Raw genomic sequence first — 17,637 nt, 5'->3', positions numbered from 1 at the left:
TTCCATTTAAACTTTCCATCACTCTCCAAGCCGTTTGTGTGAGTCTTATTCTTTTGTCCCTTTTGGGGCAAGAAACGATCTGTCTGGCCCCAAACCAGCACAACAGGCTACGTCTGACTATTCTGACTGCTTTCTGTATGAAATAACTGGCTATGTAGACAGCAGAAGAGCAGGAGAAACAATAAACCTTGACTGTAGAGATGTCTTTGACACCATCTCCCTCAGCGTTCTTGTTTGGTAGGTGAAGATGAACAGGCTGAGTGAATCTGTGCTGGTTTGAGGCCAGCCAGAACATCTCTTGCCCCGAAAGGGACAAAAGAATGACACATGCAAACGGATTGGAGAGTGATGGAAAGTTTAAATGGAAAAGCAATTGGTGAAACTACAGAAAAAATTACACAGCATAGTGGCAAAGAACATCCCAAAGCATACAGAGTCCCTTACATAGTACCCAGAGGCTTTCCAATCCTTCCCTCCTCCCACCTGAGGGTCTGCCCAAAACCCCCAGGGCTCTTCCTTCCCCCCCTCCCACTGCTAGGCAAGTCTCAGGCTGGCCAGGTCCGAGACTGCCCCCCCCTCCATTCTCCTCCTGGCATTAGGCCTAGTCAGGCCTAAGAGGCCTTGAGGATACACCCCCGGCATTACCCAATAAGAGAGGACATCTCCCATGGGAGCAGAGAGGGAAGAAAGAGGAAGAGAATGACTCTGCAGATGGCTTTATAGGGCGCAGGATTTATGGGTAGAAATACGCCGCTTCCTGTGTCCACCCCTATTGGGTGAGCATCCAGGACACCAGAGGTGTATCTCATGTAGCAGTGGCAGGGGGCACCCAGCCCAAACTCCCACATTCCACCCCTTGCTTCATACCCATAATTCCTGCACCCAAAACATATCATCAAGTCAGAAACAACTTTCAGATGACATGTCTGGCAAAGTCCAGGTCCTCATCTGGGCGTCCTTCCGAAGAGTCTCTCCCTCGGGCTCAGGTCACAGTTCCAGTTCATTCCAGCTCTTCTCCCTCATCCTGTGGAACCTCCCAGCGATGCAGAGTTCATTCTTCTGCATGGTGAACTATTCATGGATCCGATGGGGCATCCTGGCCACCTGGAAACAACCTCATAACTTCTCAATCAAATATCAATCTCCATCTGCTCATGCGGCATGTCTTCACCCCTTGGGGCAATCGAGTCAGAACAATCAGGGTCCTCGGCTCGACTCCTTCCACCCCTTGCAGGCAACAGCACACTGAGACTTTCCAAAGCTGCACGGACCTTTCCCAAGCCCAGTGCTGACCGCTTCCAGCCGCGGCCCGAGGCTAATACGGATGCACACCACGCACAGGCACACCGCTCCCCCTGAGCGTACGCATGCCGAGGCATGGAGGCATCCGGCTACACAGCCCTCCCCCGGAGAGGGCGTGGCTGCACTGCAACCCGCCGAGAAGAGAGGCGGAGCCAGGTGCTAGGCGCCATTTTCGGAACGCGTCCGAAAGTCAGGGGAGAGATAACAGCGAGAGCCGCCGTCACCTCTGCAGCCGCAGTACAGATCAAAACCGCCGCCACCCCTCGGGTCACAAGAGCGGCTTTTCCAGCCAAAGCAACACTCGCTCCCTGGGCCCTCGGAAGCAGCTTTTGAACTGGAGCCACCACTCGCCTTCTTGATTACGGGAGCCACCGCTCACCTCCCGCTGCGGCTAGCCCCCACCGCTGCGGGACCAGCTGACCCTGGTCTGCTTCCGACTGTCCTACCCCTTCCTCGGCTCCACGCCGCTCTGCTCACCGCTGGCGCCGCGGGGAGCAAAAGGGAAGGGGACAGGCACCACATTCTTAAGCTTTTCCCCCGAAGCAAGTGGCTGCAAAATCACCGCTGCCGCCTTAGAACAGCAGGCGGGATTCTACGCCACGGCTACGCACCAGGGCGTCCCCTCGGAACCCATAAAACACCCACACAATCGCGCCAGCACAAAGCCTTGAGCACAGCGACCAAAACCAACAACGCCCAGATACCATTTTAACTTTTCCACCCCTGCACTTCTCCAATGCAATTTGCAGAGTTCCGCAGCAACCATCCTCTGCTACCAAAAATCTGTGCTGATTTGAGGCCAGCCAGAACATCTCTTGCCCCGAAAGGGACAAAAGAATGACACACGCAAACGGATTGGAGAGTGATGGAAAGTTTAAATGGAAAAGCAATTGGTGAAACTACAGAAAAAATTACACAGCATAGTGGCAAAGAACATCCCAAAGCATACAGAGTCCCTTACATAGTACCCAGAGGCTTCCCAATCCTTCCCTCCTCCCACCTGAGGGTCTGCCCAAAATCCCCAGGGCTCTTCCTTCCCCCCTCCCACTGCTAGGCAAGTCTCAGGCTGGCCAGGTCCGAGACTGCCCCCCCTCCATTCTCCTCCTGGCATTAGGCCTAGTCAGGCCTAAGAGGCCTTGAGGATACACCCCTGGCATTACCTGATAAGAGAGGACATCTCCCATGGGAGCAGAGAGGGAAGAAAGAGGAAGAGAATGACTTTGCAGATGGCTTTATAGGGCGCAGGAGTTATGGGTAGAAATACGCCGCTTCCTGTGTCCACCCCTATTGGGTGGGCACCCAGGACACCAGAGGTGTATCTCATGCAGCAGTGGCAGGGGGCAACCAGCCCAAACTGCCACAGTGAATGAACCATTTTCTGTGTTGAAATTTAACAGCCAGGCTCAAAGGGTAGTGATCAGTGACTTGATTGAAATATCTCAAAAGTAGAGTAACCTGCTGGTCAGTGTTAGGGCTAGTATCATTTAATGTCTTGACCTGACTCAGAGAGCTGCATGATGACACAACACACCTTCTCAGCAAATCTGCAGGTAATTCTCAACTTGGGGTGGAGCAGAGGTCATATTGACACAGTTAACAATAGTGTTTCAATGCAGAAGAACCTTAGAAACGAGGGTCACGCCAGCAGAAATCTCACAATGTCTAGCAAGGACAAGTTCTTGATCTTCACGCCAGGGACATTGGTACAGACCAGGAACCTGATGGCTGAGAGCAGCCCTGCTGGAAAGTACCTGACAGTGACAGTGGGTACAAAGTGTAGCCAACAGCAGATGTTCATTGAAAACAAGTGTGGTGGTTTTAAGTCTATACCTTTAATTTCTTCTCACAGAGTTCAAGCAGAAAGGTAAAAGAACGTAAATAAATCACAATTGGGTGTAAGAAAGCAAAATAATGATTATTCTAAACATTTCCATTGGAGAGATAGAAATGTTTAAGAGTACTCAAAACAAAGTACAGGAAGCCTCTCAGTCTGTCTGTCTGGTGTTTCTCTGCTGGGCAGTCTGTGTTTCTCTTCTGGCTTTTGGGAGATAACACACACTGCATACTGACCTTGAAAAGCTAAGTTTGAGAACTTCTCTGTTTCTTGGTTTTTTTCCCCTTTTGCTTCCTAATCTGAGCAGAATAAATCAAACAAGCAATTGCCCCGCGTTGGAAAGCCAAAATTAACTGTTGCAGTGTGGTGGGCTGAAATTCCCCTCCCACAAGGCAAGAGTGGCTGTTTGCTCTGTGAAGGGACACAGGTTGACAGACACTGTCACCCTCTCCTTCCTGGCATTGGTGAAACACCACCAGGAAATCTGTGCTTAGTTTTGCCTCTTGCACTCCAGGCTTGGAGAAGTTGGAAAGGGTCCCACAAGATACAGTGAGGATGGTAAGGAGCCTAGAGCAGGTGGCCTGCAGGAAACATTAGCAGGAGATGGGCTTGTTCAGTGTGGTGTAGAGGAGGCTGAGGGCAGAGCTAACAGCAACCTCCAGGTAACTGAGTAGGAGTTGCAAGGACTGTCAAATCCGAACTCTTCTCAGTACCACCAGCACATAAAGTAAGGGCAGCAGTCATGAACTGCAGTTTGAGAGACAGAAATTGAGCGTGAAAAGAAATGTTTTGGTTGAAAGCTAGCATGTTACTGGAACACATTTCCTACTGAAGATATGGTACTCTCTTTGGCCCAGATGCCCTCCAGATGTTCCTGCCACCTCATATTTTTGAGATACCTCATCCTGCTAATAACCTCCTGGCAAGTCAGGTTTACATATGGTGCTGTAAGGCAGATCTAATCTTTGCAGACTCACATGTCCTTATTTGTTCATAACTATTTCCTGGATGGCATCAAGAGAAGTGTCGCCAGCAGGTCGAGGGAGGCGACTCTCACCCTCTACACTGCTCTGGTGAGACCCCACCTGGAGTACTGTGTCCCGTTCTGGAACCCCTATTACAGGAAGGAAACAGATGTGCTGGAATATGCCCAGAGAAGGGCCACGAGGATGATCAGGGGGCTGGAGCACCTCTCCTATGGAGACAGGCTGAGAGAGCTGGGGTTATGAGTTTGGAGAAGACTCTAAGGACACCTTATTGTGGCCTTCCAGTACCAGAAGGGAGCCTACAAGAAAGCTGGTGAGGGACTTTTTAGGATGTTGGGTAGTGATTGGACTAGGGGAAAAGGATCCAAAATAGAGAAGAGTAGATTTACATTAGATGTTAGGAAGAAGTTCTTCACCATAAGGGTGGTGAGACACTGGAACAGGTTGCCCAGGGAGGTGGTAGAAGCCCCATCCCTGGCCAGGCTGGATGTGGCTCTGAGCAACCTGATCTAGTGTGAGGTGTCCCTGCCCATGGCAGGGGGCTTGGAACTAGATGATTCTTGAGGTCCTTTCCAACCCTGGCAATTCTGTGATTCTGTGATTTCTGTTATGTGTGATTTATTAACAGGTTGCTGTGCTGAGTCAAGCCACAGTTCCACCGAGCTCATCATCCTGCCTTCAGACATAGCCAGTACTAGGTGCCTAGACAAGATGTGGGGTTTGGGGTGGTCTCTCTGTTCTCTTCCAGCATGCAGCAGGGCAGTGGCTACCTGTGCCAGAAGACAGATCCAACCTACCATGGCTCAGTCACCGAGGGACCATCTCCCATTAATTATCCAAACCCCATATGGAGCAACCATGTATTTTCACCCCCTGCTGTATTCTGTGTATTTTATATGACCAGGGCAATGAAAACAGGAGAAATGGTAAAAGGTATGGGCTTTTAGGGTTTCAGTGACTTCATCTATATCCATTGCAGCTGCTCATCAGCATGGGTTTAGATAAGATTTACCCAACTGCTTTTATTTCCTTTAGGGTAAAAGATTCAGTGAGCTTCTACTGTTCCAATACTATTTTCTTTTTGAAAATTGATCCCTGTACTAAAAATATTTGACCTGGATGCATTTTTCTTTTCCTCCTGTGCAGTTAATTTCTGTGAAGCCAGTACTTACACAGTGAACATCTCTGGAAGTGTTATAAAAACCCTTACTTTTGGAGAGATTATAGTGGGTAAATATGGCAGCTCTGAAGAAAAATGCGAACCCGATACTGTGAGTGGTAAGTGTGTCTTTCCTTTCACTTCTACTTCCCAAGAGTAAAGTTTGTGAAATATTATTAGACCAGGTGAGAGGTTGATATTTGAAGCCAGAACATCATGGAACCATAGAATTGTTGAGGCTGGAAGAGACCTTTGAGATCACAGAATCATAGAATCATAGAATCAACCAGGTTGGAAGAGACCTCCAAGATCATCCAGTCCAACCTATCACCCAGCCCTAAGCAATCAACTAGACCATGGCACTAAGTGCCTCATCCAGTCTCCTCTTGAACGTCTCCAGTGATGGCGACTCCATCACCTCCCTGGGCAGCCCATTCCAATGGGCAATAGAGCTCACAATCCCACCACTACTGCTAAGCTACTACTGCTAAACCATGTCCCTCAGCACCATATCCATGCATCTTTTAAACACATCCAGGGATGGTGATTCCATCTTGATGCTTGTAACCTGTTTTGTGAGGATTTTTTTCCTAATATCCAAGCTGAACCTTCCCTGACACAAGGAGAGGCATAGCTCAGACAACAGGAGAGCAAACATTTCCACACAACTTTCTGCCTCAAATGCAGAGAATTTAAGGTATGCAGCACAAATTGCATTTGTGTCTGTCTGAGAATGGGCTGAGAGTCAGTTAATATCTGCTCCTGAACAGCCTTTCAATAGCAAAATAATTTATTTATATCCTACTATTTATCATTAGGATTCGGGACCCTCTTCATTAACTGTGGTCCCATGAAGTGTCTCAGCTTTCAGAGACCTTGTAGAGGAGTAAGTGTTGCACAGCTGCTTTATGTGCCCTTTGCATTTCTCTCAGAACATCTAAACTGTGTTTGTCAGGTCATGGTAAAAGCCTTTTAGGTAGCTCGGTGACGATGTCTATGCCTTGCGTTTAAAAGGTGTCTTTCTGCAGCTCTAGAGTAACTAAACCTTTATGAATTTGGCATGAATTTCAGCCAACTTGACAAGATAAGACACATGTTCTGAAAACTAGTTAAATGATTGATGGTCACTTGAAACAGCAAAAGACAAATATTTAACATGCAAACAGAAAAGAGCACTGGGTAGAGTGTCACACCTACAGTACAGTTTTAATTCCTAGTGAGGTCATGTGTAGGTAAGTCAGTGCTTCTTCACTAAATGTGTATCTTTCTACTTCCACAAAATTACAGCTAACATTTCGATAGCCATCCGGATGTGCTCCAGAGAAGGGACAACCCCTACTTTACAGCCCCCCCCAAAGATTCCCAACTGTAATGAAAATCTTGACTCTCTAGCAGCACAGGTAATCTTCAATTGCTATTTAAACAGTGTCTGAGATTCTGCATCATCCCAAGGGAAAAAATAAAATAAATAGAGGCAGGACATAGATATGTGTTACCTTTCTTTAAACTTTGCAAAGCCAGATGAATGACCAAAGCCTTTTTCAGTGGCTTTCCTGGCATGTGCCTGCTTTCAAATGGTCTGAATTTCCAGTGGTGATTATTTGATCTTGCTTGGTGTGGTGGGTTGAAAATTTCCCTCCAACATAAAATTGCCAGACCGGCTCAGTTAGAATGCAAATGAAGCTGTATTTACAAGCAAAACTACAATCTAGAAATGCAATGCAATGAATATGTACAAAATGTATAGTATACAATATTTACATATTTACAATTTATAAACAACACAAGAACCCCCCTGGACAGACCAGTGGACTACTAATAGGTTCCTTCCTGCTCCCTTCCCTACCCCTCTGTACCTGGAACAAGAGAAAGAGCAGAGAGTTGCTGTTTGTTTCTCAAGCACCACAAGAACACATTCAAGGCCAGCAAAACCAGCAGAAGCACAAGTTAGTGTCTCCCAGAGAAAGGAAGCCAAAAAGAGAGAGAAAGTTAGTTTACAACTAACCTTTATGTTACATATCTGTCCAATGGGGTTATTTAGACCTTATAATTATTTTACTTTTTACATCCAATGGTGATTTATTTACATTCTACTACTCTCTGTTCAAGATCTGATGAAAATTTTCTAGGCACAGCATAAAACTACCACACTTGCAAGGCCACAAAGACAATCCAAGGGCTGGAGCACTTCTGCTACAAGGATAGGCTGAGGGAGCTGAGGTTGCTCAGCCTAGAGAAGACTCTGGGGGACCATATCACTGCCTTCCAATACCTTAAGGGATCCTACAGAAAGGCTGTAGAAGGACTTTTCATAAGGGTGTCTAGCTCTAAGACAAGGGGGAACAGTCTTAAGCTGAGGGAGAATAAGTTTAGATTTGATCTTAGGATGAAGTTCTTCAGTATGAGGGTAGAGTGACTATGGAACAGGAGGTTGTGGATGCCTCTTGTCTGGGGATGTTCAAGGCCAGGTTGGATGAGGCATAAGTGGCATGGAGGAAGAAAGTGATGATGATGCCAACACGTTAAGAAGGATTAAGAGCAAAACCTTTCAGTTCAGTCCTGTGATCAGATGAGCATGGGCGAAAAGATTCCATCCCTCAGGAATTCGAATTCATATTCTCTTGTATGAATGAGAAACTCTTCCTGATAAAAGCCATAAACCCCTGAGCCTTGCTTTAAAGCTTAGGTCTGCCATATCTATAAAACATGGAGAGCTGAACATGACTAAGCACATTACAGACAGTGACTGCTTCTCTTCTTCTGCTCTTCATTTCCTTATCTCTATTTCCAACTTAAAAAGAAACCCCAAAACCAAAAGAAAATTAAGAAAGGAAACCATCTACAGTCCCTTTAAATAAGAGAGGCCTCTTTCATCACACATTTTTGCTTGAGTATTGTACATTCTATGCAATGTTTCATTTTTGCTTGAGTATTGTACATTCTATGCAATGCCTGAATGCTTTGGTGGGATACCTTTGAGCTCAGTATAATATTTTCCCATTACATAGCCTTCACTAAATGGATTAAATATCAAATTAATATTAGTAGCACCTATTTCTAATACTAATAAGAATCAACATAAGGTTGCAATATAATGGCCTCAAGTTGTGCCAGGAGAGGGTTAGTTTGGGTATTAGGAAAAATTGCTTCACAGAAAGGGTTATCAAGCCTTGGAACAGGCTGCCAGGGAGATGGTGAAGTCACCAACCCTGGAGGTATTTAAAAGACACGTGGATGTGGTGCTTAGGGACATAGTTTACTGGTAGTGGCTTAGCAGTAGTACTCAAAGGTCTCTTCCAACCTCAACAGTTTTATGATTCTGTGGTTCTAACACAAGGTCACTCTGCTGCCATTAGCAATTTGGGATTTTGTTCTGAGTTCTGCTGCCATCTAGTGAGTCCAGGGCAGCTCTAGGTGCAAAGTGGAATGTCCTTTGCCAAAAAATGGGAGAAGGAGAAGGTGTCCAAGTAAGTGATCCAGAACCCAGGTTCAAAAGGATGTTATGTCTTTAAAATAAAAACATTTACTTTGAATACAAAGGCATGCTAAAAGTCAGAATTAAGAACAGTGAAAACAGGTGTTCATGAAGGACTGTTTGTTCATGGTGCATGTGCAGATATTTTCAAGTCAAATAATGCCATCTCCTGTATTTATAAATGCTAATTTCCTTCCTCTCTATGTAATATATTCCCCTTTCCTATCATTCCAAGCTTTATAAACTCTTTAAAACTGCATGAAATAGCCTTGATTTTGATAGCTTCCCAACATAAACAATTTGAGAACAATTCAGTTATTGAGGCTATTTATTGAAGTTATTTGTTGACCGGGTTAGGAAAGAGGCGATGTGATGCACTGTTTAGTTGATCTCCACACCCTACAAAGAAATTCTTCTGATAAGTACTGGATTTCCCATCTCTTTCAGTCTCACTGTTACTTAGCTATACCTTCATATAACATACAGCTAATAACTCATCTCTTTTTCTGTGTTTATACTCTTAAGATACTACAGACAGTTACACTCTACCCATTATGTGCTAACTGACTCAAACTGGACCAAACCAGTGCTTCTAGCAATTCTTCTTAGTATCTCCAGCACTCAATTTTTTTGTTTTGTTTTGTTGGTTGGGGTTTTTTTATGTTTTGTTGGTTGATTGTTTTTTTTCTTCTACATTTATTCCAAGCTGACACTATACACAATGAAATGAAGTGCGGACAATGTTCTCAGTGCAGATTATGAGCACAGTGTTGAGAAGTATGCTTATTACAGATGACATTTCTCAAGTTCCTCTGATGGCTTTTCAAAGAATCCTCTTTGGGTTATTTATGGATCAGTGAAAGGTGTACAGAAGTTTATAGACTCAGAAGCTTGATGATCTCAAGACTTGTCTTGAAGACCTCTGAGGAGTGGCTGAGGGAGTTGGGGTTGTTCAGCCTGAAGAAGAGGACACTGAGGGGAGACCTCATTGCCCTCTACAACTTCATGGGAGGAGGCTGGAGACAAGTGGGGGCTGACCACTTCTCCCAGGTAACAAGTGATAGGATGAGAGGAAATGGACTCAGGTTGCACCAGGAGAGGTTTAGATGGGATATTTTGAAAAAAATTGTCACTGTAAGGGTCATCATGTGCTGGAACAGACTGCCCAGTGAAGTAGTGGAGTTGACATCCCTAGATGTGTTAAAAAGACATTTTGATGAGGAGCCCAGGGACATAGTCTAGAAGTTGTGTACAGGGAGACGTTAGATTATGGTTAGACTCGACGATCTTAACGTCTCTCCCAACCAGGCAAATCTGTGATTCTGTGTGAAAGGGGAGGACCTGATGATGGCTAGAGCTTCCTGAAGGCAAGGTGTGGAGCACAATGGGCCCAGGCTCTTCTTTGAGGTTTGTGTGTTTAGGATTAGTGGCAATGGAGAAAAGTGGCCATATGGGAAATTTTAATTAGGTAAGTGAACGTTTTCCCCCTTGAAGCTAGTCAAACACAAGCAGGTTTCTAAGGAATGTTGTGGATATTCAAAGTAAGCCCCTCAGCAGCATGGTCTCCCCTCCCCTGCTGGGCTAGGGGATTCCCATGGCTCCCTTCCAACCCAGGCTACTCCATGAGTCCATTACGTCATCCCCAAGGGAGAGTTTGCATGAACAGAAACAATTTAGGCAAACAATTCCTTGCACATTTTGATTTTATGTGACAATGTTATAAAAGTGGTGACTCTTTTCCCTCTTCTAATTTTCTTTCCGTGGCACTGTTACTTTGGCATTTTCCTAACAGGTTGAAACTGCAGACTCCAGCAATGTTTCAGCTATTACAAGTAACACTCAAATCCTCACCTCCAGGCCAGACCAACTGAACACACAGAACATCTCTGCTGCTGCAAAACATTGCAGTGCAGATCATGAATAAGCCAAATGTTTCAGAAGATACTCAGGTGAGACATATTAAAATAAAATAACACTTCTGTGGCAAAACAACACTTTGGTGGTTTAGTGTTTGAGATATCTGTTCTGTCCCTCCTCTATCAGCAGAAGTAACACTCTCCTTCCTCTTACTGTACATAACACTGCAAACAAATGTATTTATTTTATCATTTAGCAGGGTTCATTAAATCATCATAGAAGAGTTTGAGTTGGAAGGGATTTTAAAGATCATCTGGCTCCACCCCCCCTGACATAGGCAAGACACCTTCCACTAGTCCAGCTTGCTCAAGGCCCTGCACAGCCTGGACTTGAACACCTCCAGGGAGGAGGCATCTACAACCTCCCTGGGCAACCTGTTCCAATGCCTCACCACCTTCACTGTAAAGAATTTCTTCCTAATACCCAGTCTAAATCTACTGTCTTCCAGCTTACACAACAAGCCTTTGTAAAAAGTCCCTCCACAGCTTTCCTCTAAGCCCCCTTCAGATACTGGAAGGCCACTATAAAGTGTCCCCAGAGCCTTCTCTTCTCCAGGCTGTGCAGACCCAACTCCCTCAGCCTGGCCTCATAGGAAAGGTGCTCCAGCCCTCTGATCATCTTAGTGGCCCTCCTCTGGACCCTCTCCAACAGATCCATGTCCTTCTTTTGTTCGGGGCTCCAGAGCTGGACATAGTACTACAGTTGAGAACAGAGGGTTCCCTTACCTACTGGCCATGCTTCTTTTGAAGCATACAGCACAGGACACAGTTGGGGTTTTTTGGCTGCCAGTGCACATTGCTGTCTCATGTTGAGCACCTCATGAGCCAGCACTCCCAAATCCTCTTCTGCACTGTGAGAAGCTGCTCTCAATCTGCCCACATGCAGGACTTTGCCTTGTTGAACTTCATGAGATTGGCATGGGCCCACCTCGCCAGTTATTTCAGTGGTCTTGAGTGGAATCACTGCACAGTCAGATCTGAGAGCTGAATGTAAATTTGTCTCTTATCAGCTGTTTGCATATATCTGGAATTATAATGTGAGCATCATTTGATGTTTAAGTCAACAATTTCATTCTTAGTGTCTAAATTAATTGAAGTGTAGTGTTTATGAAGCCATTGGTGAAAAAGCTGCACTTGTGTGTAGCTCTAAACACACTTAAGTGTTCTTACTTTGGCCATCCACTAGGTAGCACATGTGGTGATTTATTTCAGTTCTTTTGAATATTGCCTTTTTTCCTGCTTTTCTCAGACATCTGTGTCAGTAATGGCTACAGTGAGTCAACTCTTGGATGCCAATGAAACAGAATTCAACCATGACAATCTTCTCAATGTTACAACAAGGTAATGTTAGTTTTTGCCATCATTTTTTGATGTAGTGAACTGCATTTTCTCCTCTGTTTCAGGATGAAATTGGTTCATGGAGAAGTCAAAACATTTTTAGTATTCAACTCCAATACGCAATTTCATTGATTCAGTAGATTTATATCAACATACATAATTTTGGTTGGACTTTCCTCCTTTGCAGAAAGGATGAGGATAGGGTAGGAAAAGCTGGAGAACCAAATCAGAGAGGAAGCTCAGAAACTGAACTGGTAGCTGTATCTTTACAAATAATGGTAACTTTTACCCACGTTATACTCAGCACTAGTGAGATCGCACCTCAAGTATTGTGTCCAGTTTTGGACACCACAGTATAAGATGGACATTGAGGTGCTGGGGAGGCTACAGAGAAAGGCTCTTCTTATGAGGAGAGGCTGAGGGAGCTGAGATTGTTTAGCCTGAAGGAGGCTGAGAGGAGACCCTATCGCTCTCTACAGCTACATGAAATAAGGCTGTAGTGAGGTTGGTGTTGGCCTTTCCTCCCAACAGGACAAAAGGAAATGGCCTCAAGTTGTGCCAGGGAAAGTTTAGGTTGGATATTAGGAAAAATATCACCATTGAAAGATTGGTCCGGCATTGGAACAAGCTGCCCAGGGAGGTGGTAGAGTCACCATCCCTGGAGGCGTTAAAAAAATCAGTAGATGTGGCATTTCAGGACATGGTCTAGTGGTCATGGAGGTGCTGGGGAGAAGGTTGGACTTTATGACCTTAGAGACTTTTTCCAGCCTTAATGATTCTATGATTCACTGCAGCCTCATGAAAACAATGGAGGAATTTTCTTTGAACATCAACATCTCACAGCCCAATGTTGCAATTCAGTCTGCCCCACTGAAATCAAATTTCTCTACAATTCTGTTTTCAGCTCAGAGAGGTGAGTCTATATGTGTTCTTAGATTTACCTGGACAAGGTGTTATAGTATGCCCCAAAAATGTTAATGCATTGCACTGCTAATTTTGCAGATACATCACTGGGATATTATCAGTCAACAAAACTTGAAATAAAGGAAAACGTCCCTGGGCTTATTGGTGATCTCAGTACTGAAGTTCAGATACTGCTGAACATTTCAAATAACAGTAAGTTCTTTCTCCTACTGAAAACCATGCCTGAGAAAATTTTGATTGAATATTCACTAAAAACCTCTTAGCCAACATAAATGATTCACATGGTTTTTATGCATGATGATGCCATATGGTGCTACAAGAAATGCACATGTCAAATGAGCCTGATAATCTTATTTAAAGATTAATGCATCAGTGGCTGAATGCATTTAGTGTTTGGAACTTTTTAAATATATTTTGTTTTCTGAAATGGAGAATGTAACAAAACTTGGACCATACTCCTAAAGACATCAGTAGCCAGAGCAAATACATATGTACCTTGCCTGAAATTCAAAGACATCATTTGTTTCAGCTAAAATCACTGCTGGTGTCAGGTATCAGACAGAATGTGTCTGACACATCCTCACACCTACATATTGGAATAATTTTTAATGGTCAGGCAGGATTTTTCCAGATATTCATACTCTCTGCGGTGCTCAGAGGATAGATTGTTGCTTTCCAGGAGGAAAAAATAGTTCATTTTGTTGGATGGGGGCTTGAGCAACATGGTCTAGTGGAAGGTGTCCCTGCCCATGACAGGGTGTTGGAAATAGATGATCTTTAAGGTTCCTTCCAACCCAAGCTGTTATAGAATTCTACAATCCTATGATTTGCTGCAGAAGTTGGTTTGTGTGGGAGAGCTGAGCTTTGGACCTCTGCATCTCTATGACATGCTAATAACCACATGATTTTCAGACTGGGCATCTGAGACCAGCAGACTTATCCTCAGTCTCTCTGTAGAGTAACAGTAACACAAAGACATCACATCACCAGAGCACAGACATCATAATGCATTTCAGAAGAGGAGGTTGAGGGGAGACCTCATTGCCCTCTACAACTACCTCAAAGGTTGGAGTGAGATGTGGCTTGGTCTCTTCCCACATGCAACAAGTGACAGGACAAGAGGAAGTGAACTCAGCTTGTGACAGGGGAGGTTCAGGCTGGATGATAGGAAAAAGTTCTTCACAGAAGAGGTTATCTAACATTGGAACAGAATGCCCAGGAAGATGGTGGAGTTTAAAAGATGTGGAGATGTGGTGCTGAGGGTCGCGGTTTAATGGTAGTGGCTTAGGAGTAATGGTGGGATTGTGAGCTCTAGGGGAGCAGTTGGAATTGATGATCTCAAACGTCTCTTCCAACCTCAACAGTTATGTGATTCTGTGATTTTTTTTTTTTTTTTATTCAACCCCACAAGGAGATGAGTAATTCAGTCCTCTTAGCAGGGTTAGAAAGGGCTCTAAGAGATAAATCATGTAGCCCCATACCCACCAATGACACTAAAAAAAAAAAAAAACCAACACTGAATAGCTCATTAACTGGTCCCTGTCCTGTCTGTTCACTCTTTCAGATAAAAATCCTGTGGTAAAACAGTATGATTACATAATTAAAGCCTTGCTTATAATGCCTGTATATCATAACACTTCTCCAAGAGAATGAGCTTGAATGCAAAGTTTGTCTTAAAAATATATATACATATTTATTTGATATTAAACACATATTTTTATAATTCTGCAGATATAAAGTTATATTAGCCTGTCTTGATCATGGCAGAGAGAGATCAGGGCAATGAGGTCTCCCCTCTTGATCTTAAATAAAAAGTATAAAACCAAGAACTGAATCCTTCATATAAACCGTGATTTTTGCTCCCTCTCACTTAAGCAGCAGTTAATGCTCATGTTTAAATAATGTAGGTGAAATTTCTGTAATTTGTTAGAGGAAAAAAAAAGAGTCCAAAATTTGGATGTGAAGGCAAAAACCCAGCCAACCTGTTTTATCCTCTGATTTTCTACTGCTGTAAATGTCCCTGGTGTTATTATTTCTTATTTAGTGTTATTTAAAGGCTAACCATTTAGAGTATGTGCATATACTGGAATCTAGGGCATTATTTTCTTCATTAATAGTATTTTACCCAGAAATTAAATTAAGAGAAGGGTAATAATTATTTTCACACTCCACTACAGCAAAAATTGATTATTTTCTTGAGACTCATGGGAAGAGAAGCTCTTCTATACTTTTTAAAATAGATTCTAAATAAATACTAAACAAAAATCTGCTGCATATACTGGATGTGTGAAACAATACAGGGTAGGCTTCTTCAAAGGCATCAGCATCTCTGATTTCTACTATCCATACCTTCTTTTTTCTTTTCCTTGTGAAGGTTTATCAGACAATGGAAGAGTTGGCTTTATCCTGTATCAAAATGACAAATTTTTCCAGTCAAGGATTTATCAGAGTCACAGTAGTGTCTCTAAGCAAATTGTCTCTGGTAACATTGATGGTGGAAGAACGAGCAGTGTTGAAATAGCCTTCAGTCCCAAGGTAAAACTCCATAAGAAATGCCATGTTCAGTCTGAACCACAGGCTACACTTGCTCTACTACCTGTCTTCAGTACTTAGGGAGACTCAAGCAGAGAGGTACTTCTGACAAGAAGCTGTTGAGAGAGTTTGTAGTATGCAAACGTCATGTAAGTGAAGGGTGCCTAGATAACACGGCATAGAAAACATATTTAAACATTTGTATTTACCACTTGATGTTACTGACTCAGTACTGCCAAAATAGGATGGCTGAATGCAAAACTGTATCCCATATAAAATTATAGGTAAACCAGGGTGCATTTGTCCTAGGTTAGATTAGCCCTAAATCATGAATGAAAGCAACCAGATCCCTGGGAGACAATTTTTCTTTCCAGAATCATAGAATGGTTTGAATTGGAAAGGACTTTAAAGATTACCTAGTTCCAACCCCCCTGACATAGGCAGGGACACCTCCCACTAGTCCAGCTTGCTCAGGGACCTGAATAACCTAGCTTTGAACACCTCCAGGGAGGGGGCATCTACAACATCCCTGGGCAACCCGTTCCAGTGTTGCACCACCCTCATAATAAAGAATTTCCTCCTAATACCCAGTCTGAGTATACCCTCCTCAAGCTTAAAGCCATTCTCCCTTGTCCTATCACTACAAGCCTTTGTAAAATGTCCCTCCCCACTGTCCTGTAGGCCTCCTTGGGATACTGGAAGGTATAAGGTGTCCCCAGAGCCTTCTCTTCTCCAGGCTGAGCAGACCCAATTCCTTCAGCCTGTCCTCATAGGGAAGGGCTCCACCCTCTGATCATCTTAGTGGCCCTCCACTGGACCCTCTCCAACAGTTCCACATCCTTGCTTTCTTGCAGAAAATGTGCTATGTAAGCACCAGTGACTGAATTTTTAAATAATATCTGCTCAGCTAGGATGGGGGAGTGGAGGAGGGGCATATAAGGAAGCTGCCCAAGCATCAAGAAGCCTGGTTAGAATTAAATCAAGGGAACAGTAAACATTTCTATAGGTATATTAATGGTAAAAAGAAGACTTGGGAAGGTGTGGGCCCCATCAGAAAAGAAACAAGTGAACTGGTGACAAGTGACATAGAGAAGGCTGAGATTCTCAATGACTTCTTTATCTCAGTCTTCACTGGCAAGGGCTCCAGCCACACTCCCAGAGTAACAGAAGATAATGGCAGGGACTGGAAGAAGGAACTGCTCATTGTGAGTGAAGATCAGGTTCGTGACCATCTGAAGAACTTGAAAGTGTTCAAGTCCATGGGACCTGATGAGATACACCATGGGTGCTGAGGGAACTGGTGAATGAGGTTACTAAACCACCCTCTATTACATTCTGAAAGTCATGGCAGTCTGGGGAGGTCCACACTGACTGGAAAAGAGGAAACATAACTCCCATTTTCAAAAAGGGAAAGAAGGATGACTCAGGGAACTATAGACCAGTCAGTCTCACCTCTGTACCTGGTAAGATCATGGAGCAGATCCTCCTGGAGGCACTGCTGTGTTAGAAGAATAATGAAGAGGTGATTGGGTACAGTCAGCACAGCTTCACCAAGGGAAATCCTGCCTGGCAAACCTAATGGCCTTCTATGATGAGGTCGCAACACTAATAGATGAAGGTTGAGCAACTGATGTCATTTACCTGGACCTGAGCAAAGCCTTCGACACTGTCCCACACCACATCCTGATCTTCAAGCTGGTGCAGTCTGGGTTTGATGGGTGGACCATTCAGTGGATAAAGAACTGGCTTGATGGCCATACCCAGAGAGTGGCTGTCAATGGGTCCATGTTCAGGTGGAGGACAGTGACAAGTGGAGTCCCTCAGGGACCAGTACTGGGACCAGGTTTGTTTAACATCTTTGTTGGCAACATGGACAGTGGCATTGAGTTCACCCTCAGCAGGTTTGCTGATGACACCAAGCTGTGTGGTGCAGCAGACATGCTGGAGGGAAGGGATGCCATCCAGAGGGACCTGGACAGGCTGGAGAGGTGGGCCCATGACAACCTCATGGAGTTCAACAAGACCAAGTGGAAGGTTCTGCATCTGGGCAATTCCAAGTTCTGATACAGGCTAGGCAGGGACTGGCTTGACAGCATCCATGAAGAAAAGGACTTGGGGGTGCTGGTGGATGAGAAGCTCAACAAGAGCCACCAGTGTGCATTTGCAGTCCA

The 17,637-nt window shown here is 44.3% G+C and overlaps 1 protein-coding gene across 1 annotated transcript in view; it reads left to right on the top strand.

Annotated features, from left to right (window-relative positions):
- ADGRG7 (adhesion G protein-coupled receptor G7) overlaps positions 1 to 17,637 on the top strand; it is a 35,733-nt gene that overhangs the window by 7,349 nt on the left and 10,747 nt on the right. Inside the window, 8 exon segments of the mRNA XM_054389741.1 lie at positions 5,269 to 5,400; positions 6,569 to 6,681; positions 10,549 to 10,653; positions 10,655 to 10,705; positions 11,922 to 12,013; positions 12,805 to 12,923; positions 13,013 to 13,126; positions 15,309 to 15,469. Coding sequence (XP_054245716.1) covers positions 5,269 to 5,400; positions 6,569 to 6,681; positions 10,549 to 10,653; positions 10,655 to 10,705; positions 11,922 to 12,013; positions 12,805 to 12,923; positions 13,013 to 13,126; positions 15,309 to 15,469 — 887 coding nt within the window.

The sequence above is a fragment of the Indicator indicator genome, chromosome 1 (assembly GCF_027791375.1).
Source record: "Indicator indicator isolate 239-I01 chromosome 1, UM_Iind_1.1, whole genome shotgun sequence".
Taxonomy (NCBI): domain Eukaryota; kingdom Metazoa; phylum Chordata; class Aves; order Piciformes; family Indicatoridae; genus Indicator; species Indicator indicator.
Note: the sequence above shows the minus strand (reverse complement) of the source record. Positions and strands in the feature narration are given on the sequence as shown.